The following is a 15,691-nucleotide window of genomic DNA, read 5'->3' on the forward strand; positions in this document are numbered from 1 at the left end:
AGAGAAAGACAGACATGTAAAAGCAACCTCACGTGCAGGGCACGAGTTAACGATTATGAAGAAGAGCAGTAAAAAGAATTGGGTTACTGAACTGGGAAGGAGGGACTTGGTTCTCTGGAGATCCCTTCTGCGTTTACGAGGACCAGCCCAGCGCTAAGGGGGTGTGGTACTGAGCTCAGAGCGGTGCTGTGCCAGGCGATCGCGGTGGGGGCACCGCCCAATCCCTTCTAGAAGTGGAAGGCCAGGAATACCTAGAGTCTGGCAGGCAGGCAAGCGGGCGGGCAGGGAGGCTGGCAGGGCGGAGGCGGAGCGAGGGCGCCGATGGGCGGGACGGGGGAGGGCGTGGGGAGGACAAGGAGGCGCTGGCTACTGGCGGCGCTAGGACCCGCGGGCGCTCCGCCGGCTCCCGGGAGGTTGATAAAGCGGCGGCGGCGTTTGACGTCAGTGGGGAGTTAATTTTAAATCGGTACAAGATGGCGGAGGGGGACGAGGCAGCGCGGAGGCAGCAGCCGCACCAGGGGCTGCGGTGCCGGCGACGGACCAGCGACCCAAGCACCGGGGTTAACCACGTCTCGTCCACGACCTTCCTAGGTACGCGCCGGCAGGGCGGAGGCCGCAGGGCCCGGATTGGGATAGGGCGCGGGCCGCTCGGACCCGCGGGCACCGGCCGCAGGCGGCGGGGTCGTCGTCCGCTGCTGGTTCAGCTCTCCTCCCGCCGCCGCGTCTGACGGCCGCCGGGCCTAGCCCCCGCCGCGCCCCGAGCTTCGGTGGCGCGCGACCTGAAAGGGCGGTCCTCGGGCAGCGGCTCCCGCTGCTGTCGGGTGAACTGGCGGCGAGCGCGTCTTCGCCCGGCCCGGCCCCCTGCCCGCCCGCCGCGTGGCTGTCGCCGCGTCCGCCCCGACCTGAGGGGGCGGCCTTGAGCTGGGGCCGCAGACGTGGGGCGCGGGGAGGTCGGTGGCGCCGCTCCTGGGTGCTGGAGAGCTCCGGACGCGGCAGGGCGATCTGTCTCGTGGCGGGCACTCTCTGCTCTCTGTCCCTCTGTCAGAAAGGGAGGTAGGGGTGGCCAGGGCTTTATGGGCCCCACGAAGGAGAAGGACGCGGAGCGCGCGGGGGGAGCAGACACCTCGCTGCCAGGTCGGAAAGCTCTCCAGACACCCTTCCAGGAGGGAACCGCAGTCCGCAGGCCAGGGCTGTGCCCCAGGGCTCGCGTTCTGGGGCTCCTCGGCCCCCGAAACCATTCTCGCGGGTTGCGCGTGTTAAGGATACAAGTTCAGATTTAGTTGTTAAACTAGGGTTGTGAGCCGTTTACTAGTCACTCAGACGATATAGTAAGGCCCGATCAGACAGAAGTGTCTGTGGTGTGAAGTCACCTGGTCCTTCGCTCCCCGGTTTTGCTGAATGTGAGCTGCTACTGTACGTGTACAAGGAGCGCCCCTGCCCCCTCCAAGACGCGTTTGCTTTGGCAGCGGAGTGTTGTGTGTCCCTCTCATAACACCCCTATTTTTAGGAGTTCAGCATTTGATCTTTCGCTCTGGTGTGAATTGAACGCATGAAATCCTGATTGAGAATTTTGATAGTACTTAAAAGCATAAAGTTTTTCCAAGGCTTGTAAATAGTAAAAGCTTACGGTTAGGTAAGTACGGCCGTGGAATACATAACAGTTTATAAACTGCACTAAATGTGAACTTGTGTTCTTCAGATTCCTCTCTTTCCCATAATCTGATAAAGGTTTTGTGAGATGAAATGTAAAACATTTTGCTAAGGTGTTATCCGTGAAGACTAACTTCAGTAGAAAAGTTTATGTGAAATACATTTCATCATTCGTAGTAACCTTTGGATGTGCTGAACAGATGTCAGAGGTGATGACGAACTGTAAAGTTTTGATACGGGATAAAGAACAGGAAATAAAGCTTATTTTATTATTGGCTACCAACAAAAGCGCTTGACAGAACTGTTTACATAGGGAAAAAAACCAAAAAACAAGCACACACACAACCAGAGAAGAGAGGTTTTGCCTTAGATCTCTTCTGGTTGGAATTCTCAAGTAATTAGTTTTGGAATGCTGATGGATTGATTTAGATCTTTTGGACCCTGGGCGTGTGTGTGTTGTATGTGTGTGTACGCTCTTGCACACACACACACATATATATATATTTAAGGTAACCGTTCTAGATGTAGTTTCAAAGTGTTTTATGTACTTGCCTTATTAGGAGAAGCATAACTTTATGACTTAGTCATGGTTATGAACATCGTTTTTATTTTGTGGTACATTCAGAAGAGCTGTGATTCTTAAGAGTTGAACAAATAGGGTTCACCATTTATTAAACATTCTGTCTGCTACTCACAGGTTTTTGTGTGTGTGTTTTTTCCCCACTCTTGGAGGTGGCCCTTCCCTTGATAACCATACCTATCAAATGACTGCCTAAAACCTTTTCATTTGCTCTGTAGTCACTCAATACGGCATTAAAATCCAAATAAAACTTCTTAAGATTTGTGTTTAAAGTCAGAGCAAACAAGCTGTGAATGAGTAGGGATTCAGCTATTTTTGACTGTGTATAAGAAACTCTTTGTCTCCCTCTGCTTTCTGGATAAGTAAACTTGAAGAATTGAGTTGGGGTGAGTCAGGTGCCATTAAGTCTTAGGAAGGTACTTTGTGTCTCTTAAGAGAAATGCTTACGCTTTTTAGGAAGGTAGGATCTTTATAAAGCACTTGTGTACTCTTGTATTTTAATGACTTTGTAGGATGGTTAAATCTCTTGGAAATTCTTTATTTGGGAAAGAAGGAGCTGTCTTACATACAGTAAAGAGGTATTTATTATAGGGAAAATAAACCGGGAGTTAAAATGAGATTCTGGCCTTAAGTTAGGTGCACCTATTTTGGGATTCGATTTTAGTTTGCCAGTGTGTTTTAACTTTAGGGTAAAGTTTTTAAATATTCACAGATGAAAGTAACTTTCTTGAAATTGTTAGACCTTTTCCAAAATTGTGCATTTTCCATCTGTCTGATATTAAGCAGTTGTTAAAGAGTACCTGGAAGACTGTCACCTTGTTCCATGCTATATAGTTCAAGGCATATTTTTACAGTTACGAAAACTTTTTAGCAGGATGCATTTTAGAAGTTTGTTTAAAAATTTATGCTCAATTGAAAGACCTATTTGACACACACAATTGTAAGCAAAGTCTTCTGGCAGGCCCTCAAGGTTAAGAAACAAATGTTAGGAATGGGATTGGAAGTTAAACTTTTTTGTAATGGTGATTTACTGCTTTACCGAGGAGGTTGTTTCTGGGGTGGCTGCAGGGAAATATCTTTTTTTTTTTTTTTTTTTTTTTNTTTTTAAGTGTAGTGATATTCTGATTGTATGACCGTTTTGGGTTTTAAAATCCAGGTGTGTTACTTTTTTGGGCATTATTTAACTTAAGGACGACAGATGTGAATATTAAGTCACTGAACTTGATCCTCTAATGAATCCATTACTCATGTTAAGTTTCTTCCTATTCTTTACTGTTCCTCACTGATGTGGGAAACAGAGGCAGAAGAGAAATTATTAAATTTCCTTACTACCTACAGCCCATTGAAACAGGCAGAGTGACATTCCTCTAGGGACTCAACTGCCTTGTTGTTAATACTTCGCTAAGGGTAAAAGGCAGTCTTTAGCCTGACCTCCAGGATCCTGTAAGTCCACTTTAACATATAAAAATTCCTTTAGAAATTTCCTTTATTTCTAAACCCCCCCAAGATACGTGTTGGCAATCATCCCCCAAGCATATGGCCCACCAATATACATCTGAAGGGTTTCATGACCCAGGTTTTATTAGACAGTACTAAATGATCTTTTCCCAACAATAGCTACCCCCCCCCAAGGTCCTGGAAACCTTGCTTCCAAAATTCCTTAGAGACTTAGGCTATCCCTAACCCCCTCCCAACTTGAAAGTATATAATGGGCTACTGCTCATGACCCCAGTGCAGTTCTTTCTGCCCTCTGTCCTGTCCCTGTGCTTTAATAAAATCACCGTTTTGCACCGAAGACGTCTCAAGAATCGTTTCTTGGCCTTCGGCTTGGAACCCTAACCTTCTTTCCTACATCACTCACCATCCCTCCTATAGAAAAGAATGGTTGAGTGTTTTCTCTGTAGCTTTAAAAATAAATAGCCGGAAAAACCCCACCAGCCTGAAAATATGAGGGCAGTAGCATGATTCTTGATATTTTACAAAGCGCTTTTTTCCCCCCTCCCTTAAAACCTTCCTTTGAGGGAATCCCATTGGAGGGAGTGATTTTAACTTGTCTATAGTGAAAGAAACTACTCAGAGGCACTCTTCACTGCTGTGATCTTGGAGGAGAGCAGGGGCCTCTCTCCATTGAAAATTATCACATACATAATTAGAAGTGCCTTGGTAAAAGTGTTGAATGAATGATGTCTGAAATCATACTAATGCGAAGTTAGGGCAGTTAATAAGTAAAGATAGAGCAAGTCACTAAGTGGAGTGGGAAATTTTAAAGTAGGAAGGGAAAGGTAGATGTGGTAAGAGTAGATTTCATGAAGTAGAACAGTTTTGCTTGTTAAGGACATTAAGTACGAAGTAAGTGCAAAGCCAAGATAACTTCTACAAATGATTTATTCAGTCATTGGTAATCATATCTCTGTGTGTTTAGATGTACACATATTTGCTAAACTTAGGTAGATTTTTGTGAAACGTGTACTTAAGTAGCCACCCTCACTATTACTATGGGACAGACAGCTGTAGGTAGTTGGTTTTATGGGCAGATGATACCTATTAGAAGCAACTGTTAAGTCATGAAAGACTAGCATATATGTACTTTGTTTTCCCAAGGAGATAGTATGCACTTTTGACTGATTTGGGGTTTAGTTTTCTGGCCAGTACAAGCAGGATTAGGGGATTCATTAGGCTGGTAATGTATCAGTTTAATGAAAATTATTCATTCATACAAATTGTATTTCTATGACTAGTGTCAAGATAACCAGTAACTCTAATAACTTGGTGAACTATGTCACTCTAATAACTTGGTGAACTGTGTAATTTATGAAAGATGCTTATCAAGGATCTATAGTACATTTCCTCTTTTTATTGCATAATGCTGTGATTGTGGGGGCAATGTTTTTTAGTTATAGAGAAGTGCGGTGGGCGGAAAGGAATCAAAAGCTGTGAGTGACTTAAACTGTCTGAGCCTCGAAGCCCCTCACACACAGCAGTGATAATAATCCCATAATAGATTGTGGGAAACAAATGAGATGATAGGTACAAATGTTTTGTAAATTGTAAAGCTCCCTGTGTGTAAGAGATTGTATTGCTTATTTAAGAATGTGCCGATTTCACTACTTACGCTATTATATATACATGTGTATATTTGCAGTCAGTCTCTTCTAATTTTTTTTCCTGCATTGTGGACAAAGGTTTAGTTTGGGCAAGGGTGGTGGGTAAATTTTTAACTTTATCTGTAAAATGCTGATAATACGTCCATGATTGGGGTATTACAAGTATTAAATGTGATAAAAGTACTTAACCCAGTGGCTGACATTCTGTTGATGGTAATATTACTATAGTGTGTAGTTATTTTAAATGAAAAGTTAAGTTTCAAAATAGGTGACTTGAAAAGTCTTTGTTCAGTTTTTGTAAGATAAAAATAGACATTCATACCTCCCAGCTATCTTCATTTTAATAAACTTGCACTTTAGAGAATCAATCATATGGCAAAGTAGTCTTCTGAAATTGTTTATTTTCTTTCTTTTTTTTTTTTTAAAGATTTTATTTATTTATTTGACAGAGAGAGACAGCCAGCGAGAGAGGGAACACAAAGGGGGAGTGGGAGAGGAAGAAGCAGGCTCATAGTGGAGGAGCCTGATGTGGGGCTCGATCCCAGTACGCTGGGATCACGCCCTGAGCTGAAGGCAGACGCTTAACGGCTAAGCCACCCGGGCGCCCCTGAAATTGTTTATTTTCAATATAGGATTCAATATGAAGTAATTTCTTACTTAAGGTCATGGCAGTTTTCAACTAGAGTGCATTTACTTTTTGGGTAGTAAATGTGGAGAACCTAACTGGGTCTGTTTGCACAAAAATGCCTAAAGAATGATTGACTTGAAAGTACACAAATTGTGAATCCCATTAAATGCTTTTTCTCCCCTTCATGTAATCATTAAGCATCATGGATAGTGATTAGGACATACTTTAAAGATTTAACTTTTGAATTCTATAAACCTGTTATGATCTTCAGAATGGATTTAGAGTGGAGGCTTGGATTTTAATACTAGATCTATAATACCATTGTTTCCTTCCCAGTGGGTAATATCTGCCCTAGCAAACTTACAGGTGTTTTTTGTTTGTTTGTTTGTTTTTTTTTATTAAATAGATAATCTATAAAGGCACTTTAGAAACCTTAAAGCCTTCTATAAAGAAACTTTTTTAAAGGGGGGTAGAATTGGCATGCTAAATGAGCTTCTCATTTAATATTTGAATAATGAGTTTATGAGATATTAAAAGTTGGATTAAATCTACTTTTATCAGAAAGGGGGGTGAGTGGTTTTTGAAATAAGTTGTAGAGAGACTTTGCTATGAATCACCTTGTTCTTAGATTTTTTTGAATGTAGTTATTAATCACATCTTCAGAAGTCGCTCTTTTCATCAGCATTTTAATTTTGAAATAGATGCGGCAGTATGATCTGTGGACTTTTTGTTTAGAGTCGATAGGGTTTTTATGGCAGGAGAATGGCAGTGGCCTTGGGTATTGTTTCTCAAATTCTGAAGTGTAGGCTTGAAGTTCTCGGAAAGGTTGAACAATGTTGATGCCAAAAATCTTACAATTAGATATTAAGATAGAAATTTACTGCCTTTAAGTTACAGCTAAACTTCTGATTGATCAGAGCTTGTGATCATGGCACCTAACCTAATTCAAGTCATGGGTAATTTATACCTTGTAAAAGTTTTAATTTTTTTGTTTTTAAATTTCAAAAGCAGTAAATCTTTGTAGACACTTTGGAAAATACAAATAAAAAAGAAGAAAGTATAAATCATACCAACTAGTGGTAATTCTGGCTAGCATTCTGGTATACATCTTTTAGTATATATCCTTTCTTAATGCATAATTTAATTTTTTTCTAAATTGGGATCTTATTGTAATTTTGTAATTTACTTTTTCATTCATATTGCATTTCCCTGTGTGATTAAATAATCTCTACAACATGATTTTTAAAATGGCATTGTAGTACTAAACTAATCCTCCTTCTAGATATGGGGTTATTTCTTGTGAATAATGCTGGCTAAACATCTTTGTCGATAAATCTTGACCTTTAGAATAAGGTCTTAAAAGCGTATTTCTGGGTTGAACCACCTATACCTTTCAATACTGAAGACACATCAGCAAATCCATTTAGGAAGTTCTGATTTAGGGGCGCCTGGATGGCTCAGTCGTTAAGCGTCTGCCTTCGGCTCAGGGCCTGATCCTGGCTTTCCAGGATCGAGCCCCGCATCAGGCTCTTCTCTGGGAGCTTGCTTCTTCCTCTCCCACTCCCCCTGTTTGTATTCCCTCTCTCTCTGGCTGTCTCTCTCTCTGTCAAATAAATAAATAAAACCTTAAAAAAAAAAAAGACAGTTCTGATTTATTCTGTGTTCATTTGGGTTAGTTTTGTAGTTGTTTGCAGATATTTTTGTTCACAAGTGGGTGTTACTTAACAATGAATGGCAACACATAGGTAAAAATGAGGTTCTTACTGTTGCATTTGTATTTCTTTGATTACAGTTGATGTTAAATTTTAATATGGTGACTGCGAATTCTTTTTATTAATTGCATTTTCATATTCTTGGGCCATCTCTCAGTGTTTTACTGTTTTGTAAAAGTCCTTTTGTACATAAGGAAGTCTTTTTCATATTTGCTTCTTAATTTTGTAGGGTTTTGGGGGGTATATTGTGTTTTTGAAAAGTAAAACATTTAAAATGGTTCCATATGACTATTTTTCTTAAATAAATTGGCAACTTTTCAACTTATTGGTGCTAGTCTCTTCTGAATTTTTAGCTATGCTGCCAGAGGGTTGTTTGTTGTTGTTGTTGTTGTTTTTTTAACTGTTTTGAATTCTTCCTGATAAATTTTTTATTCCTGACTCTTTAATGGCCGAGTATGGGCATCTGCTTTGGTGCCCAGTAGTGTGGGAGAAGCTTCTAGCTTAGGAGCTGGGTTCAGGTTGTTACCACCACCAAGCTTCAGCTTCTTTAACTAAAAAAAAATATACTTTGGATGTTTAAGATTAAAAGATAATGTCTTAAAAGCACTTGGCATGTATTGAATGTGTAAAGTTATCACCCCTTCAGGGTAAAGAAGTTAGTTTTCTTTGGGAGTAAAGAGGTAGAGGAGGGCAGAGTGATAGAAGACCATTTGTAGACAAAGAACTAGTTTTTTTCCCTTGATGTTATCAGTTGACATATTGAGCACCTACCTACTGAAAGGGCTTTTCAGTTGCTTGTAATGAGTACTTGTGTAGAAAAGTGTAGAACAGATCCCCTTCTAAGCTTTCATGTAGTTGGGAGATCAGTGCGTCATTAAGTTTATAATTTCAGAAGTAGGAATTACTGTGTGCTGGTGTTACTGAGAAGACTTGGTGGAGGAGGGTGGGCTTTGTCAGGCCTTGAAGAGCGGGTGGGTCTTAGGAGGCAGAGTGTAGGATATACCACTTGTTTGAAGATAAAAAGGCAGTCTTTGGTAAGGTTTTTTTACAAAATAGTTTAAGCACTTGTCTCTCCTAGTTTCTAAGAATTTTTCCAGAAGGGATGCTTAAAAAGTATTTAAAAGCAATTGGATAGAGGTGACTGAAGGATCAAATGGTGGTTGGTAGAGCATGTGTAATAAAAAGAGAATATGGGTTGTTTTTGTAGCCAAGTCGAACAAAGAATTGATTTAAATAACTGGGTGATTCCTGGAAAAAGTGAGTAGCCCTAAAGGTGACTTCTTAAAAACTATGGAGATGTGTTCCCCCACCCCTGTTTTTGATCATCTGCATTTATCTACCGCAAGGCATCCTGACACATACTCTACAAGTTGCCAAACTAGAGAAAGGATAAAAGGAGAATAGAGTGAGAACCTCTGACTTTCTTATCCCTTTTGTTTTTCAGATTAGTCACAATTATCTACTTGGAAGTGTGTTTGTTTTTAAAGATTTTATTTATTTATTTATTTATTTGAGAGAGAAAGAGAGACAGAGATAGTATGAGTGGAGAGGACAGGGAGAAGCAGGTCCCCCACTGAGCAGGGAGCCCCACATGGGGCCGGATCCCCTGGGATCAGGAGCTGAGCCGAAGGCAGACTAGTTTGACTGAGCCACCCAGGTGTTCCGGATGTTTGTCTGTTTTGCATTATTCCTTTCTTAACAGTTGTTCTCTTAGTAGGAATTTTTCCTGTATTGAGCTGACCTTGGGATTTGAGTGTATACTTTTTTTTTTTTTAAGTGCTGCTTTAGGGTGGCTCAGTTGGTTAGGCATCTGACTCCAGCTCATGTCATGATCTCAGGGTCCTGGGATTTGAGCCCTGTGTCAGGTTCCACACTCAGTGGGGAGTCTGCTTGTCCCTCTCTCCCTGCCCCTCCCCCTGCTCATGCGCACGCTCTCTAAATAATTTTATTTTTTAAGAAATAAAGTGCTGCTATAATGAGCCATCTGAGGTAGAGAGTTGTGGCAAAATGGAATGTAATATCTTATTTCCAGAGTCTTGGCAGATACCTATTTGAGATTTGTCATAAAAACCTTATTCTAAACTTAAGCTTGGGTCTGTGTGTGTATTTTAATGACTCCTTTGCTAACTGGTTATCCCAAATTTCTATAACTTTTCTATATAGATTTAATCTTTAACTCACTACTGAGTTAATTTTGGGGCCAAAAAGGGAATGAGTCAATGCTTTGCCTAACTCAAGGAAACCTACTCCGGTTTTGATGGATTCCTGATCCCTGTGTTAGAAAACCTTAGAGTAACTGCCGGAATTACTTTTGGAAATGGGAGTTTAGTGCATTGTTGTTTCATAAAGACTTGTATGAAAAGCATATGTTCCTTATAGAAATATGAAACAATTTAGTGTTATCTGTTGCCTGGTTCAGAAAAAGATGGTGAAGAACTGGCTAGGTCTCTCGGGCATTGCTTTCCATTTTTACTGTCCCCTTCTGAATTTGGGCTTCTTGACTTATACTTAGGCTCTTCTAGTTACTTAATATCTGATTTCCCTGTTTTTAGATTCTCATTCTTCTTACTCACTCATCACTTTCGGTTTATCTCTGCATCACAGCTTTGATCCTGTCACTTCTCTGCCTCAAAATTTTCCTTGGCTCTCAGGATAATGCCCAGTATTCTTAGCCTAAACTTTTAAGGTTAGCCTCAATCTGATTTTCAGGGCTCAGAGAGATGCAGCCTTCTCCAGGATGTCTCCATTGATTAACACTAGCTAAATAATCTAACATAGCGCTTTCTTTACTGTTCTTTTATACTTGTTTGTGTTGAGCCTTGAGAGTAAGGACCATTACCATCAGCAAATTGTATTTCTGTAGTATCTAATATAATGCCTTGCTCTCTAATTACTACTAGCTTGAAGTAGGTAGGGTGGGGGACCTTCCTCAGTTATTCATGACACATTGCATAGGTGTACCATATGAAACAATGAATTACACATTTATTTACATGTAAATATATATGCATATCTTACCAAAGATGGACAAATATGATTTTATTGCATCTCATGTTTTAAAAGTGTGCAATTTAAAATTTGTCCTTCTAGAAAGCTTATGGAGAGAAAAAAGATTGTTTCCCACATGTTGGGGGATGGTATAAATGCTTTGCTGACTGTATAAATAATTAAAGTTTGACAAAGAAATTTTTGGAAAGGGGGAAAATAGCTGTATGTGAAGATTTGTTATAAAGATGAGAAATAAACCCCTCTTCTTTTTTTAAAAACAAATTGTGGTTTTGGTAACTTTTTTTCAGCTTTCTAGAAATCTTGAGCACGTAACAATTCAGCTCTGAGTTTATTCAACAAACATGCTCATTTGGCATAGTTGGAAGATGATGGATTTGACAAGGACCTGCATGTGCATGCAGATTTGATTACTTAGGAAATATATGTCCTTGCAAATTGCTTAATCTGAACCTCATTGTCCTCCTTTATACAAACGGGGGAAACTCATAGTTTACCCACCAAAGTGATTTTGAGTTATTAACCCAGAATAGACACTGAGTGTTTTTCCCTCTTCCATAATAGAAAGTACACCTAAAATTATGTCATACATTAAATTATTTCAAAGAGCGAGAAAGTTATTAATGTTTTTACCCCTTCTTCCAGATACCCACTTCTTTCAGTTCTCTTGTCTAATGTTTCCTTATTAGAGAAGCGTTGCCTGATAATTCTTTTATGAAATAGCAAGCTCCTGTTTCCATTTCCTTTAACCTGCTTTATTTTTCTTTGTAGTACTTAATACTAGCCAGTGTCATGTATTTGTTTTCTTCTTTTCTATTTCCTCATCTTTAGGATGTAATAAACTCCGAAGGGCAGGATTTGTTCACTAGTGAAAAAATTCGTTCGCTAGTGAATCTTGGAATTCTTAGAACCATGTTGTAGGTATTCAGTGAATGTTTGTTGAAGGAATAAAGACTTATGCACTCCCACTTCTAGTCCTTTAACCCCTTTGCATCGGAATGACCTTGGTGGTTGTTAGTGGGGTGCTTGTGACAAATGTAGATTCCTGGACTCCACTCCTGGTCAGCTGAATCAACTCTGGAGTTGAGGTCCAAGAGTCTGTATTCCAAAGAAGCCACCGAGCTGGTTCTTAAGCTTTAGTGTACACGGAAATCATTGTTTTATGGTGTGGTTTTGGCTAATTAAATACTGTCAGTACAACTCAGATCCATGTATAATTAAATTACAGATGGACTGACCATGCTATAGCAAACAGGTTTTTTTTCCTTCCTGTTGATCTGTCAAGGAAGACTTATGTGTATCTGTAGTTTTGATTATTTTGGTCACTCTATTTTTTTGTCCAGAACTCCAATTTAATCCAGGACTTTAAGGATCTAGAAATCTCAAATACTAGATGTTTATCACTTCACCTCTCCCAAACAAAATCAAACTCTTTAAGCCCACACATAATCTGTACTTGTCATTTTTTTTACTCCTAAGAATAGATGAACTGATATCAGGGATTTGTTTTAAATGATAAACATCTTTTCAAAAATATGGACTGATTTGCTTCTCCTTTCCTATGGCTGTCCCCCTGGGGAACAGTGATTTTTATAAGAATTATCCTGTAGCATTGAAAGTTTGGTACAGAGGAAACAGCATGGACTTAAAATAAAAACCCAGATAGAAATCTTGATGCATACACTGCTTTTTAACTGTAGAATTTCTTTTTTAAAAACTTTCTCCATGTTTCTTCTCTCTGAAATGGGGATAATTGCTAAGTTGCAGGGTTGTTGAGAGGGTTCCCATCACAGTGCCTGGCCTAATGTCACAGAGTTCAATAAACAGAAGTTACTTTTACTGTGGAAGTAAATTCTGAAATAATTTTTAAGTCTTCATTAAAAACAATTATAACATATTTCAAACTTATAAAAATGATAGAAAAATATTATAGCTGTCCACGTGCCATTGCCTAGATCGAATCATAGTATTTGCCCTAATTGTTTTCAGTCATTTTAAAAAGAGAAACAGAATGTCACTGTACAAATTGAGGGGTTCTCCCAACATCTTTTTCTTCTTTTCTTCCCTTCCTACACACACACACACACACACACACACACACACACACACACACACTTATTTTGAAGTTGGCATTCATGTTTCCTGGTTTGTAAATAGTCTTATAAAATATATGTATCTTTTCTTTTAAGTGGGCTCCACACCCAGTGTGGAGCCCCAACATGGGGCTTGAACTCAGCCCTGAGATCAAGACCTGAGCTGAGATCAAGAGTTGGATGCTTAACCGACTGAGTCACTCAGGTGCCCCTTTATATGTATTTTTAAAATAAATGATATACAGTATTGTGCTGTATTTAAAATTTTTTAGTAAGTGGCCCAGAGCATGTACTTGTGGTTTGATTTGTTTTTTTCATTCAACATTGGTTTGATGAATGAATACATCTTTTTTTTTTTTTGATGGAGATTTTTTTTTTATTTAATGTTTTTTTATTATATTATGTTAGTCACCATACAGTACATCCCCGGTTCCCGATGTAAAGTTCGATGATTCATTAGTTGTGCATAATACCCAGTGCACCATGCAATACGTGCCCTCCTTACTACCCATCACTGGTCTGTCCCATTCCCCCACCCCCCCTCCCCTCTGAGGCCCTCAGTTTGTTTCTCATTGTCCGTAGTCTCTCATGTTTCATTCCCCCTTCTGATTACCCCCCCTTTCTTTATCCCTTTCTTCCCCTACCGATCTTCTTAGGTTCTTATGTTCCATAGATGAGAGAAACCATATGATAATTGTCTTTCTCTGCTTGATTTATTTCACTTAGCATTATCTCCTCCAGTGCCATCCATGTTGCAGCAAATGTTGAGAATTCGTTCTTTCTGATAGCTGAGTAATATTCCATTGTCTATATGGACCACAACTTCTTAATCTAGTCATCTGTTGAAGGGCATCTCGGCTCCTTCCACAATTTAGCTATTGTGGACAATGCTGCTATGAACATTGGGGAGCACATGGCCCTTCTCTTCACTACGTCTGTATCTTTGGGGTAAACACCCAGTAGTGCAATGGCTGGGTCATAGGGTAGCTCAATTTTTAACTTTTTAAGGGACCTCCACACTGTTTTCCAGAGTGGCTGTACCAACTTGCATTCCCACCAACAATGTAGGAGGAATCCCCTTTCTCCACATCCTCTCCAACAATTGTTTCTTGCCTTGTCTATTTTTGTCATGATGAATGAATACATCTTATTCATTAATTTTGTCTTTTCTATTTCATGGTTTATTTATCCATGAATATTTAAATTGTTTCTTTTTTTTTTTTTGCAGTTTCAAATAGTACTTCAGTGAACAAGGAACCTTTTTTTTCCCTGTGCATATGTGTAAGAACTCCTGTAGCATATAAATAACTTCCCTAAAAATTAATTTTTTTCAGTATTGTATACTCTGGTTCTTTAAAAACTGGGATCGCAGAACAAAAGTATATCTTCCTCACCTCCCCCCCCTCCAAAAAAAAGTACTTAAGAGCAGGTACAAGACCACTGGGGTGACTTGAGTGAGATTTTCCACAAGACTTAACTTTAGAAGAAAATCGAGAAAAACCTTTGTGAGGACTTTAAGTTGCTGAACCTAAATAGAATTTTTCCGAATTTCTGTGTTGCTTAGAGTCCCCTGAGCCATTATTCTAACATCTCTTAACTAGCTAACAAAATTGACTTCATAAACTGCATCCTCATTTAAACTATCTAAATTAACTTCAGTTGAAAATTTTTTTTCTTCGAAGTACACTTTTATTTAAGCGTATGCTTTAAGAACTGCTTAATATTTGGGGATAAGCTTGGGGAAAAATACCTTGTGCTTATACATTCGTATTTTACATTTTTCTTAATCTATTTAGATAAATTCATAAAAACATTTTTATGCCTCAGTATTCTTTAAATGGGAGCAATAAAAATTCCGTGACATCAATGCTGGTTACTGTGGAAACAGTAGTTTTCAGGTGGAAAATAATATGTGAATCTTCTAAGAAAACAACTTTTGTGTATCTCTTGATTTGACAGTAATGAAGGAAGGAGATGAATTACATTAGATACTCTTTAAAAGCATTTTTAGCAAAATGATTGGCAAAGGGGGCAAAGCTAATGTGGGAAAGTATCTGATATCTGACATTGTTGATAGGTCTTCTGGAATCTTTGAAGTTTTTCTTTTTGCAATTTGCATTGTAGTTTCCATTTTATATGAGAGAAGTTTAACCTTGTGAGTTCTTAATAACACTATTTTGTAGGAACAAATAGTGAAAACTTTTTCTTGAAGTCCCTGATTGGCTAACAGCTGCTTCTCTTTTTCAAAAAAACTGCATTATGGAAGTCCAAGTTTGTGTCTGTCCATATTCTTCTTCTGGGCTGCATCTTTCCAGGGGAGGAGGAAGGGTGAGGGAAGCCCAGCACTGTGAGTAAAGCTCGCTCAGGTGGCTAATGATGACTCTAGACCAGTAGACCAATACTTTTCAACTCCAGCTATATATCATCTCAACATATTAAAACATTTTTCTACACTGACAATTTAAAGTAGGGGTGTCTGTGTTCACTGCCTTTTTTCACTTTATCCAGAATCCTCAGTGGCTAGGCAGGAGTGGTTAGTTATATCAGTATTAACAGTGTCTCAGGAAGAATACAGGATTATAGTTCAGCTTGAAAACTTTTTTCCTTCTGTAAAAACTTTAACTACAAAATAAAATTAGTTTACGTACTAAACACCTGTAAAATATGGTGATCCTTGGTTCTCTGTTAGGTTCTGAGACCAACAGTGTTGGTATCGTTTTGGAGTTAGAAATGTGCAGTTTCAGGCTCCCCCTCCAGATTTACTGAGTCAGAATATACATTTTAACAAGATCCCCAGGTGATTCATATGCATGTTAAAAGTTGAGAAGCACTGCTGTAGAAGAAAAATACGAAATTAATAAGACCGAGCCCCATTCTCCCTGCAAACAGAAGTCTAGTCCTGTGTTTTCATCATCTAT

The 15,691-nt window shown here is 39.4% G+C and overlaps 1 protein-coding gene across 3 annotated transcripts in view; it reads left to right on the forward strand.

Annotated features, from left to right (window-relative positions):
* Window positions 1–433: 433 nt before the first annotated feature.
* ATL2 (atlastin GTPase 2) overlaps window positions 434–15,691 on the forward strand; it is a 56,057-nt gene continuing 40,799 nt past the window's right edge. Inside the window, exon 1 of one of the 3 annotated variants that reach the window (XM_034659649.1) lies at window positions 434–591. In XM_034659649.1, coding sequence (XP_034515540.1) covers window positions 474–591 — 118 coding nt within the window. In that variant the 5' untranslated portion in view covers window positions 434–473. The remainder of the gene's footprint in view (window positions 592–15,691) is intronic. The other 2 variants (XM_034659647.1, XM_034659648.1) reach the window with 2 other exon arrangements.

Source organism: Ailuropoda melanoleuca, chromosome 4, assembly GCF_002007445.2.
Source record: "Ailuropoda melanoleuca isolate Jingjing chromosome 4, ASM200744v2, whole genome shotgun sequence".
In the NCBI taxonomy this organism is placed as follows: Eukaryota; Metazoa; Chordata; class Mammalia; order Carnivora; family Ursidae; genus Ailuropoda; species Ailuropoda melanoleuca.